The sequence below is a fragment of the Salvelinus namaycush genome, chromosome 8 (assembly GCF_016432855.1).
Source record: "Salvelinus namaycush isolate Seneca chromosome 8, SaNama_1.0, whole genome shotgun sequence".
In the NCBI taxonomy this organism is placed as follows: Eukaryota; Metazoa; Chordata; class Actinopteri; order Salmoniformes; family Salmonidae; genus Salvelinus; species Salvelinus namaycush.
This window is the reverse complement of record NC_052314.1, coordinates 23147209-23164898: the sequence shown is the minus strand read 5'-3', so window position 1 is coordinate 23164898 and position 17690 is coordinate 23147209. Positions and strand designations below refer to the sequence as shown.

General features: G+C 44.2%; 1 protein-coding gene across 1 annotated transcript; it reads left to right on the top strand.

The window, feature by feature from the left end:
- Positions 1 to 1715: 1715 nt before the first annotated feature.
- On the top strand, positions 1716 to 17291 carry LOC120051837 (HAUS augmin-like complex subunit 5). The gene is made up of 19 exons (XM_038998719.1): positions 1716 to 2111; positions 2475 to 2537; positions 2656 to 2688; positions 4882 to 4906; positions 9729 to 9861; positions 10298 to 10457; positions 10572 to 10662; positions 10759 to 10850; positions 10940 to 10994; positions 12212 to 12339; positions 12434 to 12512; positions 12634 to 12782; positions 12921 to 13083; positions 13218 to 13298; positions 13396 to 13541; positions 15842 to 15938; positions 16050 to 16188; positions 16388 to 16520; positions 16630 to 17291. The coding sequence occupies exons 1-19, from the start codon at positions 2014 to 2016 to the stop codon at positions 16730 to 16732; spliced, it is 1968 nt and encodes a 655-aa protein (XP_038854647.1). The 5' UTR covers positions 1716 to 2013; the 3' UTR covers positions 16733 to 17291.
- The last annotated feature ends 399 nt before the right edge of the window (positions 17292 to 17690 follow it).

Here is a 17690-nt window from a genome sequence, read left to right as displayed (position 1 = left end):
CTCTTGGACATAGACTTGGCACTCCTGTACCGCTTGCCGTGCGGTAGCAGAGAGAACAGTCTATGACTAGGGTGGCTGGAGTCTTTGACGATTTTTAGTGCCTTTCTCTGACACCGCCTGGTATAGAGGTCCTGGATGGCAGGAAGCTTAGCCCCGGTGATGTACTGGGCCGTACGCACTACCCTCTGTAGTGCCTTGCGGTCAGAGGCCGAGCAGTTGCCATACCAGGCAATGATGCAACCGATCAGGATGTTCTTGATGGTGCAGCTGTAGAATCTTTTGAGGATCTGAGGACCCATGGCAAATATTTTCAGTCTCCTGAGGGGGAATAGGTTTTGTCGTGCCCTCTTCATGCCTTGGTGTGCTTGGACCATGTTAGTTTGTTGTTAATGTGGACGCCAAGGAACTTGAAGCTCTCAACCTGCTCCACTACAGCCCTGTCGATGAGAATGGTGGCGTGTTCGGTCCTCTTTCTCCTGTAGTCCACAATCATCGCTTTTGTCTTGATCACATTGCGGGAGAGGTTGTTGTTCTTGCACCACATGGTCAGATCTCCGACCTCCTCCCTATAGGCTGTCTCATTGTTGTCAGTGATCAGGCCTACCACTGTTGTGTCATCAGCAAACTTGATGATGGTGTTGGAGTTGTACCTGGCCGTGCAATCATGACTGAACAGGGAGCACAGGAGGGGACTCAGCACGCACCCCTGAGGGGCCCCCGTGTTGAGGATCAGCGTAGCGGATGTGTTGTTACCTACCCTTACCACCTGGGGGTGGTCCGTCAGGAAGTCTAGGATCCAGTTGCAGAGGGAGCTGTTTGGTCCCAGGGTCCTTAGCTTAGTGATGAGATTTGAGGGCACTATGGTGTTGAACGCTGAGCTGTAGTCAATGAATAGCATTCTCACATAGGTGTTCCTTTTGTCCAGGTGAGAAAGGGCAGTGTGGAGTTGATGCTCTCATGCATGTTTCAGTGTTACTTGCTTCGAAGCAAGCATAGAAGTTATTTAGCTCGTCTGGTAGGCTTGTGTCACTGGGCAGCTCTCGGCTGTGCTTCCCTTTGTAGTCTGTAATAGTTTGTAAGCCCTGCAACATCCGACGAGCTTCGGACCCGGTGTAGTACGATTCGATCTTAGTCCTGTATTGACGCTTTGCTTGTTTGATGATTTGTCGGAGGGCATAGCGGGATTTCTTATAAGATTCCGGGTTAGAGTCCCGCTCCTTGAAAGCGGCAGCTCTACCCTTTAGCTCAGTGCGAATTTTGCCTGTAATCCATGGCTTCTGGTTGGGGTATGTACGTACAGTCACTGTGGGGACGATGTCCTCGATGCACTTATTGATAAAGCCAGTGACTGATGTGGTGTACTCCTCAATGCCATCGGAAGAATCCCAGAACATATTCCAGTCTGTGCTAGTAAAACAGTCCTGTAGTTTAGCATCTGCTTCATCTGACTACTTTTTTATAGACCAAGGCACTGGTGCTTCCTGCTTTAATAGTGTAGTGGGGTGGTGTTATTTTTATTTCAAAACATTTAGATTTGTTTTTTGTGGGGTAATTGTTGTGTTAGATGGTAGGGTATTTGTTTATTATTTTTTCAAGCAAAGTATAAGGGAGTTGTACTCCAGTCTAGTAGGTGGCGGTAATGCAACATATTGGATGCCAACCGCCGTTAAACCTCATCGAAGAAGTCACCGGATATGCTGCAGAGCGAGCGGGAAGTTGAACCACTAGTACTGGCAGAAAAATATTTTATGGGAAATCATAACAAATGACCAACAGAGCAAAGACTAACTTTTCTTGTGATATTTTTGACAGTCATACACTTGGAAACAAAGTACTTAGCCTGCTTACTATTTATTACAGGCACCTGGCAAGCTAACACATTTAGTATTCGTTTTTGGCGAGCTTTCTTGTAGATACAGGCAGCCAGAGCCATTTTATTTAGAATAAATAAATACGTTACCCTTCTAACGTCGTTAGCTAGATAACGCCTCGCTGGTTTCGACTAAGGTAAGGATGGGGGATAGGACCCTCCTGCGGGAACTAAAGCGGTGGGCGACTGAAGAATTTAATCTACCACCCCAAAGTCTCCCAAACGACAACTACTTTAAAACGTAGGTAACGACGTCATTCATCAATGTCCTATGCAACTTTTTTGGCCTTGTTGAGCTATTCCTCTAATTGCTTTTTGTTGGTAACAATTCATATAGTTGTCTAGTCAATTAAAGTCAACGATTTACGATTTTTTTCTGTGTAATTGCGGCCTATTTGGGTGCTGAAATCAGTAGTTTTTTCGGCGTTCCTGTCTGCCCACACTAGTCGCCACACTACCATCGTGAAGTTTAGTTGGTCGACGAATAGCTAGCTATCGTTAGCTAGTTCACAGCTACAGTTTTCCATAGCGACCGTGGCAGACTAAGTTAACTAATGTGGACCATCAGTGAGTTAACGCGAGTGTATTGTTTGTTTTGTTTCAGGTTATGTGTTGGCCCAGGAGCCTCAATATGGAGATATGTCACGCAACATATTTTCAATCAGAGGTGGGTATGCAGACAGGTTTTTACAACATATTTGTGTATACTTCGTTGGCCAACGCTGACTTTGTTTTGTAATAAGTTTGCTTTTCCAATATTTGATGTAATTCCTTTATTTTTGCAGGAATGTCAGGGTTATGCGTGGAAATCTTCAGTGGTATCCTTTGGTTTTGTTCTCTTGAGCTATGTACAACGGGTCATTTCATTGTCTTGGAGATGAAACCGACTCTATTGTCAGGGTAACTGCCTAATTTCTCTGACACCAATATGACACTCACAGGTTTCGTTCTATGAACATGTGTACAAGGGCATTTCCATCGAACAGGACCCATGAGCTCCAACGTGAAGTTCAAAGGAGCATATCAAATTGGGTGTCAAAGGAAAAGCTGACATATATATTTTTGGGAAATGGAGGCATAGGTACATTTTAAAATAATTTTACATCTTAAAAATTACACATAAGCAAAGACTTTGATTTCTTGATAGACATGGAAAATGGGTCTTGCAAAACATCCACCAGAAATGGTCTCAAAATGCATAGAAACAGAATGTTGAAGTAAAGACCCCTGCCAACTAATATCAACACTTTTATATTTAGTTTTGGAGAAATTGTTTACCTTTAAGTTGAAGAAATATTTCCTTGTGCGTTGTAATTCTGTCAACAAAAACCCACGCATCTAAGTCATTTTATAATTTCTCTCCCTTATGAGGGAGGATAATGAAAGTTCACAGAAGTAGTAACAAGTAATGATAGACCTGCCAATTAGTTAGTGACTTTGCTGATATTTCTTTATGAATTATTAAGTGATTCAAATTTGTATTTTCTGGAATTATGCAAAAATCAGTAATGGAATGAATGCAACTGAATTGGCTAAAATGGGGAAATCATAATAGTCAGAAACCACAGATGGGACAATGGCAGGTGACCCATCTTCCACTGGCATACTGTTATGTTCAGCTGATAACTTTTCTGTCTGTTGTCTGGCATTTAAACCAAGTCTGGACAACCTTTCTCACTCTCCAGTTAGTCACCTCTGCCAGCTCTTATTGACACCTACCCGTGATTCCCCTCTTTCCATTTACTGTGACCAGCATCCTCACCCACTGAGCACTGACCGACACCGGACATCCATGGACATTAAAATTTGGTCAGTCCACCCTTGCCTTGACGTTAACATCCAAAGACAGACGGACTGGACTGGACCAAATCTGAACCTATCATAGACGTATGTTTCACAAGTTTGGATTGCACAGTATAGTGAGTAGAGCACAGTAGAGTACAATACAGCAGAGCACAGTATATTAAACTACTGTACTGCACGTACAGAATCCTAGTCTCCTGTACTGTACTCTGTGCTCTGCTGTGCAGCACTGTCCATACTTGTGAAACATGAGAAATTACATTCATATCTAGAAATATGCATTTCTGTGTTGTACAGATCAGGGAGTCATTATGTAATTTCTTTACCGTAATTCCGTTACCGGGTGTAAATCCACTTCACTTATTGTAGTTTAACCAAAAGCAAATTTTTTAAATTTTCTTTTTTTCTTCTCCCCAAACTCAAGGTACCATGTCATAGCTGACCCTCCCCAGAGTTTTGTGAAAACGTGCTCACATAAAAACCTGAGGAAGATTTTACCATAATTCCATTAACAAATTTCACATCTTTACGGTTCAATCACAAAATAATTCTGGTTAATTTGTTCAGTAGAAATGGTTTAAAGCAGTCCTTGTGCATAGAGTTGTATGGTTGGTTTAACTTTGAAATCAGGCCTCCCGAGTGGCGCAGCGTTCTGAGGCACTGCATCGCACTGCACTGCATCGCTTGAGGCATCACTGCAGACCGGGTTCGTTCCCAGGCTGTGTCACAACCAGCCGTAACCGGGCGGCGCACAATTGGCCCAGCGTCGTCTGGGTTAGGGGAGGGTTTGGCCGGGGGGGCTTTACTTGGCTCAGCGCGCTCTAGCGACTCCTTGTGTCGGGCCGGGCGCCTGCAGGCTTATTTCGGTCGTCAGTTGAACGGTGTTTCCTCCAACACATTGGTGCGGCTGGCATCTGGGTTAAGCTGGCAGGTGTTAAGGAGCATGGTTTGGCAGGTCATGTATCGGAAGACTCATGACTCGACCTTCGCCTCTCCCGAGCCCGTTGGGGATTTGCAGCGATGACACAAGATCGTAATTGGCTCTATGAAATTGGTGTTGAAAAAGGGGAAAAAATACAAACAAACAACTTTGAAATCAATGTTTTTTGGTTTGGCATACATTTTAAAATGAATAAAAATTAGTCACTGCGTAATTCCGTTACCATGGAATTGCCCACAAGCCTTTCCTTGACATTGTGATCTCTCAGGTACAAAGTTCTACAAGATAAGGAGGTACACCCAATATTTCGAAACAATTCGCTACATAATTTGATATACAGTGCATTCAGAAAGTATTCAGACCCTTTGACTTTTTCCACATTTTGGCACATTACAGCCTTATTTTCTTCAATCCACACACAATACCCCATAATGACAAAGCAAAAACTGAAATATCACATTTACATAAGTATTCAAACCTTTTACTCAGTACTTTAAGCACCTTTGGCAGCAATTACAGCATTGAGTCTTCCTGGGTAAGACGCTACAAGCTTGGCACACCTGTATTTGGGGAGTTTCTTCCATTCTTCTCTGCAGATCCATTCAAGCTCTGTCAGGATGGATGGGGAGTGTCGCTGCACAGCTATTTTCAGGTCTCTCCAGAGATGTTTGATCGGGTTCAAGTCCGGGCTCTGGCTGGGCCAATCAAGGGCATTCAGAGACTTGTCCCAAAGCCACTCCTGCATTGTCTTGGCTGTGTGCTTAGGGTCATTGTCCTGTTGGAATGTAAACCATTGCCCCATTCTGAGGTCCTGAGCACTCTGGAACAGGTTTTCATGAAGGATCTCTACTTTGCTCTGTTCATCTTTCCCTCGATCCTGACGAGTCTCTCAGTTCCTGCTACTGAAAATATCCCCACAGCATGATGCTGCCACCACCATTCTTCACCGTAGGGATTGTGCCAGGTTTCCTTCAGATGTAAGTCTTGGCATTCAGGCCAAAGAGTTTAATCTTGGTTTCATCATACCAGAGAATTCTGTTTCTCATGGTCTGAGTCCCTTAGATGCCTTTTGGCAAACTCCCAAATCAAATCTAAGTTTATTTGTCATGTGTACTGAATACAACAAGTGTAGACCTTACAGTGAAATGCTTACTTACAGGCTCTTACCAATAGTGTGGGAAAAAAGGTGTGTGTGTAGGTAAGTAAAGAAATAAAACAACAGTAAAAAGACATTTGAAAATAACAGTAGCAAGGCTATATACAGACACCGGTTAGTCAGGCTTATTGAGGTAGTATGTACATGTAGGTATGGTTAAAGTGACTATGCATATATGATGAACAGAGAGTAGCAGTAGCGTAAAAAGAGGGGTTGGGGGGGGGCACACAATGCAAATAGTCTGGGTAACCATTTGGTTACCTGTTCAGGAGTCTAATGGCTTGGGGGTAAAAACTGTTGAAGCCTTTTTGACCTAGACTTGGCACTCCGGTACCGCTTGCCATGCGGTAGTAGAGAGAACAGTCTATGACTGGGGTGGCTGGGGTCTTTGACCATTTTTAGGGCCTTCCTTTGACACCGCCAGGTGTAGAGGTCATGGATGGCAGGCAGCTTTGCCCCAGTGATGTACTGGGCCGTATGCACTACCCTCTGAAGTGCCTTGCGGTCGGAGGCTGAGCTATTGCCGTACCAGGCAGTGATGCAACCGATCAGGATGCTCTCGATGTTGCAGCTGTAGAACCTTTTGAGGATCTCAGGACCCATGCCAAATCTTTTTAGTTTCCTGAGGGGGAATAAGCTTTGTCGTGCCCTCTTCACGGCTGTCTTGGTGTGTTTGGACCATTCTAGTTTGTTGTTGATGTGGACACCAAGGAACTTGAAGCTCTCAACCTGCTCCACTACAGCCCCGTCGTTGAGAATGGGGGCGTGCTCGATGCTCCTTTTCCTGTAGTCCACAATCATCTGCTTAGACTTGGTTACGTTGAGCGATAGGTTGTTATTCTGGCACCACCCGGCCAGGTCTCTGACCTCCCTATAGGCTGTCTTGTCGGTGATCAGGCCTACCACTGTTGTGTCGTCTGCAAACTTAATGATGGTGTTGGAGTCGTGCCTGGCCATGCAGTCGTGGGTGAACAGGGAGTACAGGAGGGGACTGAGCACGCACCCCTGGGGAGCTCCAGTGTTGAGGATCAGCGTGGCAGATGTGTTGCTACCTACCCGTCAGGAAGTCCAGCATCAGGTTGCAGAGGGAGGTGTTTAGTCCCAGGTTCCTTAGCTTATTAATAAGCTTTGAGGGTACTATGGTGTTGAACGCTGAGCTGTAGTCAATGAATAGCATTCTCACATAGGTGGGAAAGGGCAGTGTGGAGTGCAGTAGAGATTGCATCATCTGTGGATCTGTTTGGGCGGTATGCAAATTGGAGTGGGTCTAGGGTTTCTGGGATAATGGTGTTGATGTGAGCCATGACCAGCCTTTCAAAGCACTTCATGGCTACGGACGTGAGTGCTACGGGTCTGTAGTCAATTAGGCAGGTTGCCTTTGTGTTCTTGGGCACAGGGACTATGGTGGTCTGCTTGAAACATGTTGGTATTACAGACTCAATCAGGGACTATGGTGGTCTGCCAGTTGGTGAACACATGCCCGGAGCACACGTCCTGGTAATCCGTCTGGCCCCGCAGCCTTGTGTATGTTGACTTGTTTAAAGGTCTTACTCACGTCGGCTACGGAGAGCGTGATCACACAGTTGTCCGGAACAGCTGATGCTCTCATGCATGCCTCAGTGTTGCTTGCCTCGAAGCGAGCATAGAAGTGATTTAGCTCGTCTGGTAGGCTCGTGTCATTGGTCAGCTCACGGCTGTGCTTCCCTTTGTAGTCTGTAATAGTTTGCAAGCCCTGCCACATCCGACGAGCGTCGGAGCCGGTGTAGTATAATTCGATCTTAGCCCTGTATTGACGCTTTGCTTATTTGATGGTTCGTCGCAGGGCATAGCGGGATTTCTTGTAAGCTTCCGGGTTAGAGTCCCGCACCTTGAAAGCGGCAGCTCTACCCTTTAGCTCAGTGTGAATTTTGCCTGTAATCCATGGCTTCTGGTTGGGGTATGTACGTACAGTCACTGTAGGGACGACGTCCTCGATTCCCTTATTAATAAAGCCAGTGACTGATGTGGTGTACTCCTCAATGCCATCGGAAGAATCCCGGAACATGTTCCAGTCTGTGATAGCAAAACAGTCCTGTAGTTTAGCATCTGCTTCATCTGACCACTTTTTCTATAGACCGAGTCACTGGTGCTTCCTGCTTTCATTTTAGCTTGGAAGCAGGAATCAGGAGGATAGAGTTGTGGTCGGATTTACGAAATGGAGGGCGAAGGATAGCTTTGTACGCGTCTCTGTGTGTGGAGTACAGGTGATCTAGAATTATTTTCCCTTTGGTTGCACATTTAACATGTTGATAGAGATTTGGTAGAACTGATTTAAGTTTCCCTGCATTAAAGTCTCCGGCCACTAGGAGTGCCGCCTCTGGGTGAGTGGTTTCCTTATACAGCTGACTGAGTGCGGTCTTAGTGCCAGCATCTGTTTGTGGTGGTAAATAAACAGCCACGAAAATATAGCTGAGAACTCTCTAGGCTAGTAGTGTGGTCTGCAATTTATCACAATATACTCTACTTCAGGCGAGCAAAATCTAGAGACTTTCTTAGATTTCGTGCACCAGCTATTGTTTACAAATATGCACAAACCGCCCCCCCCTCGTCTTACCGGAGTGTGCTGTTCTATCCTGCCAGTGCAGCGTATATCCCGCTAGCTGAATATCCATGTCGTCATTCAGCCACGATTCCGTGAAAAATAGGATATTACAGTTTTTTAATGTCCCGTTGGTAGGATATTCGTGATCGTACCTTGTCTAATTTATTGTCCAATGATTGCACGTTGGCGAGTAATATTGACGGTAACGGCAGCTTTCCTACTCGCCTTCTGCGGGTCCTGACGAGGCATCCGGCTCTTCGTCCCCTGTACCTGCGTCGCTTCCTCTTGCGAATAACTGGGATGTCTGCCCTGCCGGGTGTTTGGAGAATATCATGTGAGTCTTGCTTGTTGTTGAAAAAATCTTTGTCTAATCTGAGGTGAGTGATCGCTGTCCTGATATCCAGAAGCTGTTTTCTGCCGTAAGATACGGTTGCAGAAACATTATGTACAAAATAACACACAAAAAAATACATAATAGCACAATTGGTTGGGCGCCTGTAAAACTGCTGCCATTTCTTCCGGTGCCATTTTGGGCTGTCGTGCTTTTTACTAAGGAGTGGCATCTTTCTGGGCACTCTACCATAAAGGCCTGGTTGGTGGAGTGCTGCAGAGATGGTTGTTCTTCTGGAAGTTTCTCCCATCTCCACAGAGGAACTAGAGCTCTCTGAGTGACCATCAGGTTCTTGGTCACCTCCCTGACCAAGGCCCTTCCCCCCGATTGCTCAGTTTGGCTGGGCGGGCAGCTCTAGGAAGAGTCTTGGTGGTTCCAAACTTTGTCCATTTAAGAATGATGGAGGCCCCTGTGTTCTTAGGGACTTTCAACGCTTCAGAATTTTTTGGGGTACCCTTCCCCAGATGTGTGCCTCGACACAATCCTGTCTCGGCGCTCTACGGACAATTCCTTTGACCTCATGTCTTGATATTTGCTCTGACTTGCACTGTCAACTGTGGGACCTTATATAGATAGGTGTGTGCCTTTCCAAATCATATCCAATCAATTGAATTTACCACAGGTGGACTTCAATCAAGTTGTAGAAACATCTCAAGGATGATCAATGGAAACAGGATGCACCTGAGCCTCAGAAAATGGTTTGAATACTTATGTAAATAAGGTATTATTTTTTAATTATTTTTTTTATACATCTGCATACATTTCTCAACATGTTTTCATTTTGTCATTATGGGGTGTTGTGTGTCAAAATAAATATTTAATCAATTTTAGAGTAAGGCTATAACGTAACTGTGGAAAAAGTCAAGGGCTCTGAATACTTTCCTAATGCACTGTAGGTACAGTATCATGATTTTTAGACTGTCAGAGTTAGCATTATGTTTTCTGTGTGAACATTATTTTAATTACATTGTATGTATTTGTGTGCAGTTAAAAAAGGTAGTGGGGCAGAGTGATGCTGCTAAGCGGCTTGAGCTTCAGGAGCAGATAGAGGATCTGAGAGCCGAACTCAACCACCTGGACTCTCAAATCAATGGGACTGAAGCACAGCTACTTACTGAAGGTGAGCCTTTTAACAAATATGCATACAGTGGGGTCTGAAATAGGCAAAAATTACTCAAAAAAATGTATAATTCAAATACTGAGCTATGTTGTATGCTCTAAAAGAAAATTGGGAAATTATATTACACTAATACAATTGCTCCGAGAGATTTTGTAACAAGTCATATTTTCTTTCTCTAAAAGGTAGGGGTCAAAATTGACACCCCTGTTTTCAATACCTTTCAAAACCTCACCTTGTGAAGATAACGTTACTGAGCCTATTTGAATTGTTTTAGTCATTTTTGATAATCTTTATCAAGGGTGTCAATACTTTTGGACCCCACTGTATAATTTGGTTTTCCACATCTTAAATTGTGCTAGGTTTGTATATGCTGATGTGTTGATGCCCCCTTTTGCCGTGACATGTTGTGCTGTAACGTTTCTTTTGTATTGAGTAGAAGAGTCCATTAACTGGAGCTGGGGAATGGTGAAGGAGAACCAACGCCGGGAGCTGCTTTTACAGGCCTTTAAGCAGCGCTGCATGAAGGAGCGCCACGTTCTCTCAGAGGATACCCGCAAGATTAGTGGACACTCCCAGGTTCTGGAACAGCTGTCTAGGTGTGCTTCCTAGAGCCTCTGTTTACCCTTACCATTTCTTAACACACTTCTACATACATTCTAATGCCGCAAACCCAGCCCAAATCCATTCTTTACTTTTGGTGTGTTTTGCAGGAAGGCAGAGCTGGAGGTGGTGTTTGGAAATGAAGCCTCCAATAGCAGTGGGGACTATCTCAACCCAACAGGAGCAGAGCCTCAGGTTCTGGTAAGTGCTTTTACTTAAAATAAATTGTTGATGCTTTATATGATATAATCTGTGATGGTTTTGTATTGGACTAATCTTCTTTCTATTCCTCCTTAGCGTAATGTGAGAGAGCTGTGTGATGAAAGACTCCTCTTCTTCCAGTCTTTACAAGAGAGTGAGCTGAAAATGGCGTCCTCCACTGCCACACAGTAAGAATTATCAGATGGTTTTATATAGGAACCAGAGTCATCCATGAGATTCTTCTATTGCTAAATCATCATTGACTCTCTGTCTTCAGCTTGACTCGTGAACAAAGAACTGCAGTATTTCAGCATTGGTTAAGTGCTGTGGAGGTAAGTTGCGTTGTTGTTTGCATCTAGTTATTTAGTGCCTTCGGAAAGTTTTCAAACCCCTTGACTTTTTCCACATTTTGTTACATTACAGCCTTATTCTAAAATTGATTAAATTGTTTTTTCCCCTCATCAATCGACACACAATACTCCATAATGACAAAGCGAACACAGGTTTTTAGAAGAAAGAAATATATATCACATGTATATAAATATTTATACCCTTTACTCAGTACTTTGTTGTCTCGAAGCCACTCCTGCGTTGTCTTGGCTGTGTGCTTAGGGTTGTTGTTCTGTTGGAAGGTAAACCTTAACCCCAGTCTGAGGTCCTAACCTGCTCCAGAGCGCTTTTCATCAAGGATCTCTACTTTGCGCCTTTCATCTTTGCCTCAACTCTGACTAGTCTCCCAGTCCCTGCCGCTGAAAAACATCCCCACAGCATGCTGCTGCCACCATTATGCTTCACCTTAGGGATGGTGCCAGGTTTCCTTCAGACGTGACACTTGGCATTCAGGCCAAAGAGTTCAATCTTGGTTTCATCAGACCAGAGTATCTTCTCCTGGTCTGAGAGTCTTTAGGTGCATTTTGGCAAACTCGAAGCGGGCTGTCATGTGCCTTTTTAATGAGGAGTGGCTTCTGTCTGGCCACTCTACCATAAAGGCCTGGTTGGTGGAGTGCTGTAGAGATGGTTGTCCTTCAGGAAGGTTCTCCCATCTCCACAGAGGAACTCTAGAGCTCTGATAGTGTCTTGGAGCTCTACGGACAATTGCTTTGACCTCACGGCTTGGTTTTTTCTCTGACATGCACTGTCAACTGGGACCTTATATAGACAGGTGTGCCTTTCCAAATCATGTCCAATCAACTAAATTTACCAAAGGTGGACACCAATCAAGTTGTAGAACCATCTCAAGGATGATCAATGGAAACAGGATGCACCTGAGCTCAATTTTGAGTCTCATAGCAAAGGGTCTGAATACTTATATAAATAAGGTATTTCATTTTTAATTAAAAAAAAATATATATATACATTTTCAAAAATGTGAAAACTATTTTTGCTTTGTCATTATGGAGTATTGTGTATAAATTGCTGAGAATTTTTTTATTTAATCCATTTTATAATAATGTAGTCTGAATACTTTCCCGAAGACACTGTACATGACGATCTGTTTCATATTTGCTTCAGTTGAGTGAGAATGGTATTATAAGTTTTATCTCATCAGGACTTGTTGCGATGCTATCCTCCAAACCAAGTGCTGTCAGCCTTGCAGTACCTGGCCTTGGGACAGGAAATTACATTGGAGGAGAAGCTTGCCTCATTGGATGTGGCTCGTGATGTTGCTGCATTACGGTAAATTGGTTTTAAAATTTTTTTTTTTAAATGTAGCTGGACAAACATCTGCATGGATTGGAATTAAAGGGCAAATATATCTGTTTTGTTTTAGGTTTCGCTATGAGAGTAATCACCTGTTAGACATCTCGAAAGAAGAGGAAGAGCTACCACCCGTTAAGAGTCTTTTACAGGTGCTTTACACACATTTCAGTTTACACTAAAATACCAACATGGGGTAAAGACACTGCATAGGCTTGAACAGTACTGTAGTTCACTGTTGCTGTATTTGATATGTGTCTGATCTTTTTGCAGTCAGCCTGGGAGGAGGTGGAACAGAGTCTGATGGAACTGGCTCAAACGCGTTCACAAATTCAACAGCTGAAGACCCAGCTTCATGCCCGAAAGAATGAGGCAGAGTTTGAGCTGCTTGGCGGGGAATCTCAAACCCAAGCCCTGACACAGTAAGTCTGCACTACAGATTGGCTTTTTCCACAACATTTACGTTTTGTCATTAATAAACATGCTCAGCCTCTAATGAAGTCATGTCAATTCATCAAAATACTCTGGTTTCTTTTCTCCCATGTTTCCTTCCTGCCCAGGTCAGTGTTTGAGCTGGAGATGCAGTGTGTGATGCAGGCAGCAGTGCGAGATGGTGTGCGAAACCAGTGTGTTGAAATGGAGCAACATGCCAGGGACAGACAGGAGGCCCTTCGCAACCTGCGGAGCCAATGGCAGAGCATCACAGACTTCAGACAGCTTGTGGTGAGGAAATGTACTGTTTTTTGCAGTCTGTATTTCTACCTTTGTCTTCCACACACAACACCACAGCATTTCACCACTTGCCACATGTTAACCTAAACAAGTGTGACACACTTTTGTCATGTTTTTCTTCATAGGACGTCAGGCAGGAACAGACAAGAGGTCTGATCAAGGGGAATTCAACAGCTAAGACTGAACTGACTCGCATGCACAAGGAGGTAGGCCCTCTATATGCTTCTGTGTACTCTAATGCATACTGTGTAAACAGTGGCCAATTACTCAACCTCTTCCTCTCTCTTGTCTGTCTGACCCTAGATTGGCCAGTTTGTCCAGGGAAAACTGACTCCCCAGTTTGGTGAAGTTCTTTCAGCAGCCAATAGGCTTCGCAACTCTGTGTCCCAGGAGGCCAGACAGTTTGGAAACGTGTCACTAGTAACACTTGATTGCAGGCTCATTGAAGGGTAAGAGCTTCCTATTTGTTGGTGTTTGATGGGTGAGTTGACATCTTCTGATCATAAGGCTGACTGGCTCTCGTTCAGGCAAATGAGAAAGAAGTGCACTCAGGCTACCCGGAAGGCCAAAGTTTTTTATTTTAAGGAGCAGTTCTCTCTGTGGGTCTAACCCCAAGAAGTTCTGGAAAATGGTTAAAGACCTGGAGAATAAACCCTCCTCCTCAGCTGCCCATGTCCCTTAAAGTTGATGATGTGGTTGTTACTGACAGGAAGCACATGGCTGAGCTCTTTAATCACCACTCCAATAAGTCAGGATTCCATTTTAACTCAGCCATGCCTCCTTGCCCGTCCAACATTTGCAATGCAACTAGCCTCGATGCTCCTCCCTATTTTTTCCCCTGCCCAGCTACAAAGTTTCTCCCTGCAGGCGGTCACTGAGTCCGAGGTGCTAAAGGAGTTCCTTAAACTTGACCCCCAAAAAACATCTTTCTTCTTTAAGGTTGCTGCCCCTATAATCTCCAAGCCTATCTCTGACCTTTTTAACCTGTCCCTCCTCTCTGGGGAGATTCCCATTGCTTGGAAGGCAGCTACTGTTAGTACTTTATTTAAAGGGGGAGATCAAGCTGATCCTAACTGTTATAGGCCTATTTCTATTTTGCCCTGTTTATCAAAAGTGTTGGAAAAACTTGTCAATAATGAACTCACTGGCTTTCTTTATGTCTATAGTATTCTCTCTGGTATGCAATCTGGTTTCCGCTCAGATTATGGATGTGTCACTGCAACCTTAAAGGTCCTCAATGATGTCACCATTGCCCTTGATTCTATGCAATGTTGTGCTGCTATTTTTATTGACTTGGCCAAAGATTTTGATACGGTAGACCATTCCATTCTTGTGGGCTGGCTAAGGAATATTGGTGTCTGAGGGTTCTTTGGCCTGGTTTGCTAACTACCTCTCTCAAAGAGTGCAGTGTATAAAGTCAGAAAATCTGATGTCTCAGCCACTGCCTGTCACCAAGAATGTACCCCAAGGCTCAAACTTAAGCCCCACACTTTTCTCAATTTACATCAACAACATAGCTCAAGCTCTCTCATCCATTTATATGCAGATGATAGTCTTATACTCAGCTGGCCCCTCCCTGACAAAGCTTTCTTAGTGTCCAACAAGTTTTCTCTGCCCTTAACCTTGTTCTGAACACCTCCAAAACAAAGGTCATGTGGTTTGGTAAGAAGAATGCCCTTCTCCCCACAGGTGTGATTACTACCTCTGAGGGTTTAGAGCTTGAGGTAGTCACCTCATATAAGTACTTGGGAGTATGGCTAGACGGTACACTGTCCTTCTCTCAACACATATCAAAGCTGCAGGCTAAAGTTAAATCTGGACTTGGTTTCCTCTATCGTAATTGCTCCTCTTTAAACCCAGCTGCCAAACTAACCCTGATTCAGATGACGATCCTACCCATGCTAGATTACGGAGACGTAATTTATAGATCGGCAGGTAAGGGTGCTCTCGTCCGGCTAGGTGTTCTTTACCATTCGGCCCTGAGATTTGCCACCAATGCCCTTATAGGATGCATCACTGCACTCTATACTCCTCTGTAAACTGGTTATCTCTGTATACCCTTCACAAGACCCACTGGTTGTTGCTTATTTATAAAACCCTCTTAGGCCCCCCCCCCCCCCCCATCTGAGATATCTACTGCAGTCCTCATCCTCCACATACAACACCCGTTCTGCCAGTCACATTTTGTTAAAGGTCCCCTAAGCACACACATCCCTGGGTCGCTCGTCTTTTCAGTTCGCTGCAGCTAGCGACTGGAACGAGCTGCAACAAACACTCAAACTAGACAGTTTTATCTCAATCTCTTCATTCAAAGACTCAATCATAGACACTCTTACTGACAGTTGTTGCTGCTTTGTGTGATGTATTGTTGTCTCTACCTTCTTGCCCTTTGTCTGTTGTCTGTGCCCAATAATGTTTGTACCCTTTTTTGTGCTGCTACCATGTTGTGCTGCTGCCATGTTGTTGCTACCATGCTATGTTGTCATCTTAGGTCTCTCTTTATGTAGTGTTGTGTTGTCTCGTCGTGATGTGTGTTTTTATCCTATATTTAAATGTATTTTTAATCACAGACCCCATCTCCGTAGGAGATCTTTTGTTAGGCCGTCATTGTAAATACAAATTTGTTCGTAACTGATTTGCCTATTTAATTAAAATAAAACATGTTTTTAGTAATTGGTCTGGCTGAGAGAAAATGCTCAGAGGGAGATTTTTCAGATGGTTAAGTTCTGTCATCTGCTATATATTTCAGCGAGCAGAGAATTCCAGCTGCGTGGTTGTCTATCCATCGCTTGCATTCCTCGCCCTTCCACAATCTGTGTCAAAGCATGGCTTTTCCAATGTACAGGGTGAGTCCTAACAGATTATTCCATGACCATTTATGCACCTAGAGGTTTGCTTTTTGCTCTTATCCTGTTTATTTATATATTCTCTATTCTGTCTCTTTGTTTCTCTGCCAGGCCCCTGAGGAACTGTACTCGCAAGCTCTATCCCAGCATTTGGAGCTTCGCTTTCTGCGTCGTTTGCTGCAATTTCACTCCTCCTCTTTAGCAAATGTAGAGAAGCAAGGAGCGCTGCTACCTGCACCTGACCAACAAGGTACAGGTCTTCTATAGAGTTCAAAGCTGCAAACTAACAAATGGGATAGCTAGATGCCATTCAATCAGACTCAAATCACACTGTATCACTGCTCTTTACCTGGTTAACCATGCTCTTTACCTGGTTAACCATTCAGTTTTACATGTCTGACTGATATCTTCGTCTCCCTTTAATCTCCCTTTTCTTTATTTCTTCTTAGCCCTCCTGCTACGTGTCCTGGAGGAAGACAAGGAGCTGCTTCAGTCTTTGTTACCCAGGGTTTGGGAGCTCACCCAGTGCTGCTCACAGGGCCTTTCTTACGGGAATCAGGTTAAGACTGCCATTTCCTATTGGTAAGTGTTCCCATTAACTCTTTCTCACATAGAGCTCCCTTGTATTAAACCTCAATATTATTCACCAGCTAGACTATTGACAATTAATTAATTTGTTCTGTCTGTGCAGGTGGGATCAGCCTGCTCAGTTTGCTCTGCCTGACATACGCAAGGGGGGACTGACTTTTCAGCAGTGGCTACAGAGGTGGAAATTTGCAGCCAAGGCTTCTTAATGACTTCCATGAAAAATAGACAAGTGCATAGATGGACAACAATACTCTTCTAAAACTACAATTTTATTCCCACTAAGGTTAATTTACTATATTTTTCGTTTTTCACATCTCGTTTTTGCCATTCAATGTACACTACATTGCCAAAAGTATGTTGACACCCTTTCAAATGAGTGGATATGGTTATTTCAGGCACACTCGTTGCTGACAGGTGTATGAGCACACAGCCATGCAATCTCCATAGTCAAACATTGGCAGTAGAATAGCTCGTACTGAAGAGCCCTGTGACTTTCCAAAAAGTCATTTCTTTTTCAAATTTCTGCCCTGCTAGAGCTGCCCCTGTCAACAGTGCTGTTATTGTGAAGTGGAAACGTCTAGGAGCAACAACAGCCCAACCGCAAAGTGGTAGGCAACACAGGCTCACAGAACAGAATTGGCGAGTGCTGAAGCGAGTAGAAATCGTTTTCCCTAGGTTGCAACACTCACTACCGATTTCCAAACTGCCTCTAGAAGCAACGTCAGCACATTAACTGATCATCGGGAGCTTCATGAAATGGGTTTCCATGGCCGAGCAGCCGCACACAAGCCTAAGATCACCAAGCGCATTGCCAAGCATCAGCTGGAGTGGTGTAAAGCTCGCCACCATTGGACTCTGGAACATTGGAAACACATTCTCTGGAGTGATGAGTCACACTTCACCATCTGGCAGTCCGACGGATGAATCTGGGTTTGGCGGATGCCAGGACAACGCCACCTGCCCGAAAGAATAATGTCATATGTAAAGTTTGGTGTAGGAGGAATAATGGTCTGGGGCTGTTTTTCATGGTTCGGACTAGGCCCCATAGTTCCAGTGAAGGGAAATCTTAACGTTACAGCAAACGATTCTGTGCTTCCAACTTTGTGGCAACAGTTTGGGGAAGCCCTTTCCTGTTTCAGCATGACAATGCCCCTGTGCACAATA

What these genes read in the sequence shown, in the direction of transcription:
- LOC120051837 (XM_038998719.1), top strand. Translation starts at nt 2,014, where the DNA reads ATGGGGGATAGGACCCTCCTGCGGGAACTAAAGCGGTGGGCGACTGAA. An exon ending in AACGACAACTACTTTAAAAC is followed by an intron (nt 2,112 to 2,474) that starts GTAGGTAACGAC and finishes GTTTTGTTTCAG; the next exon opens with GTTATGTGTTGGCCCAGGAG. An exon ending in CAAACCCAAGCCCTGACACA is followed by an intron (nt 12,783 to 12,920) that starts GTAAGTCTGCAC and finishes CTTCCTGCCCAG; the next exon opens with GTCAGTGTTTGAGCTGGAGA.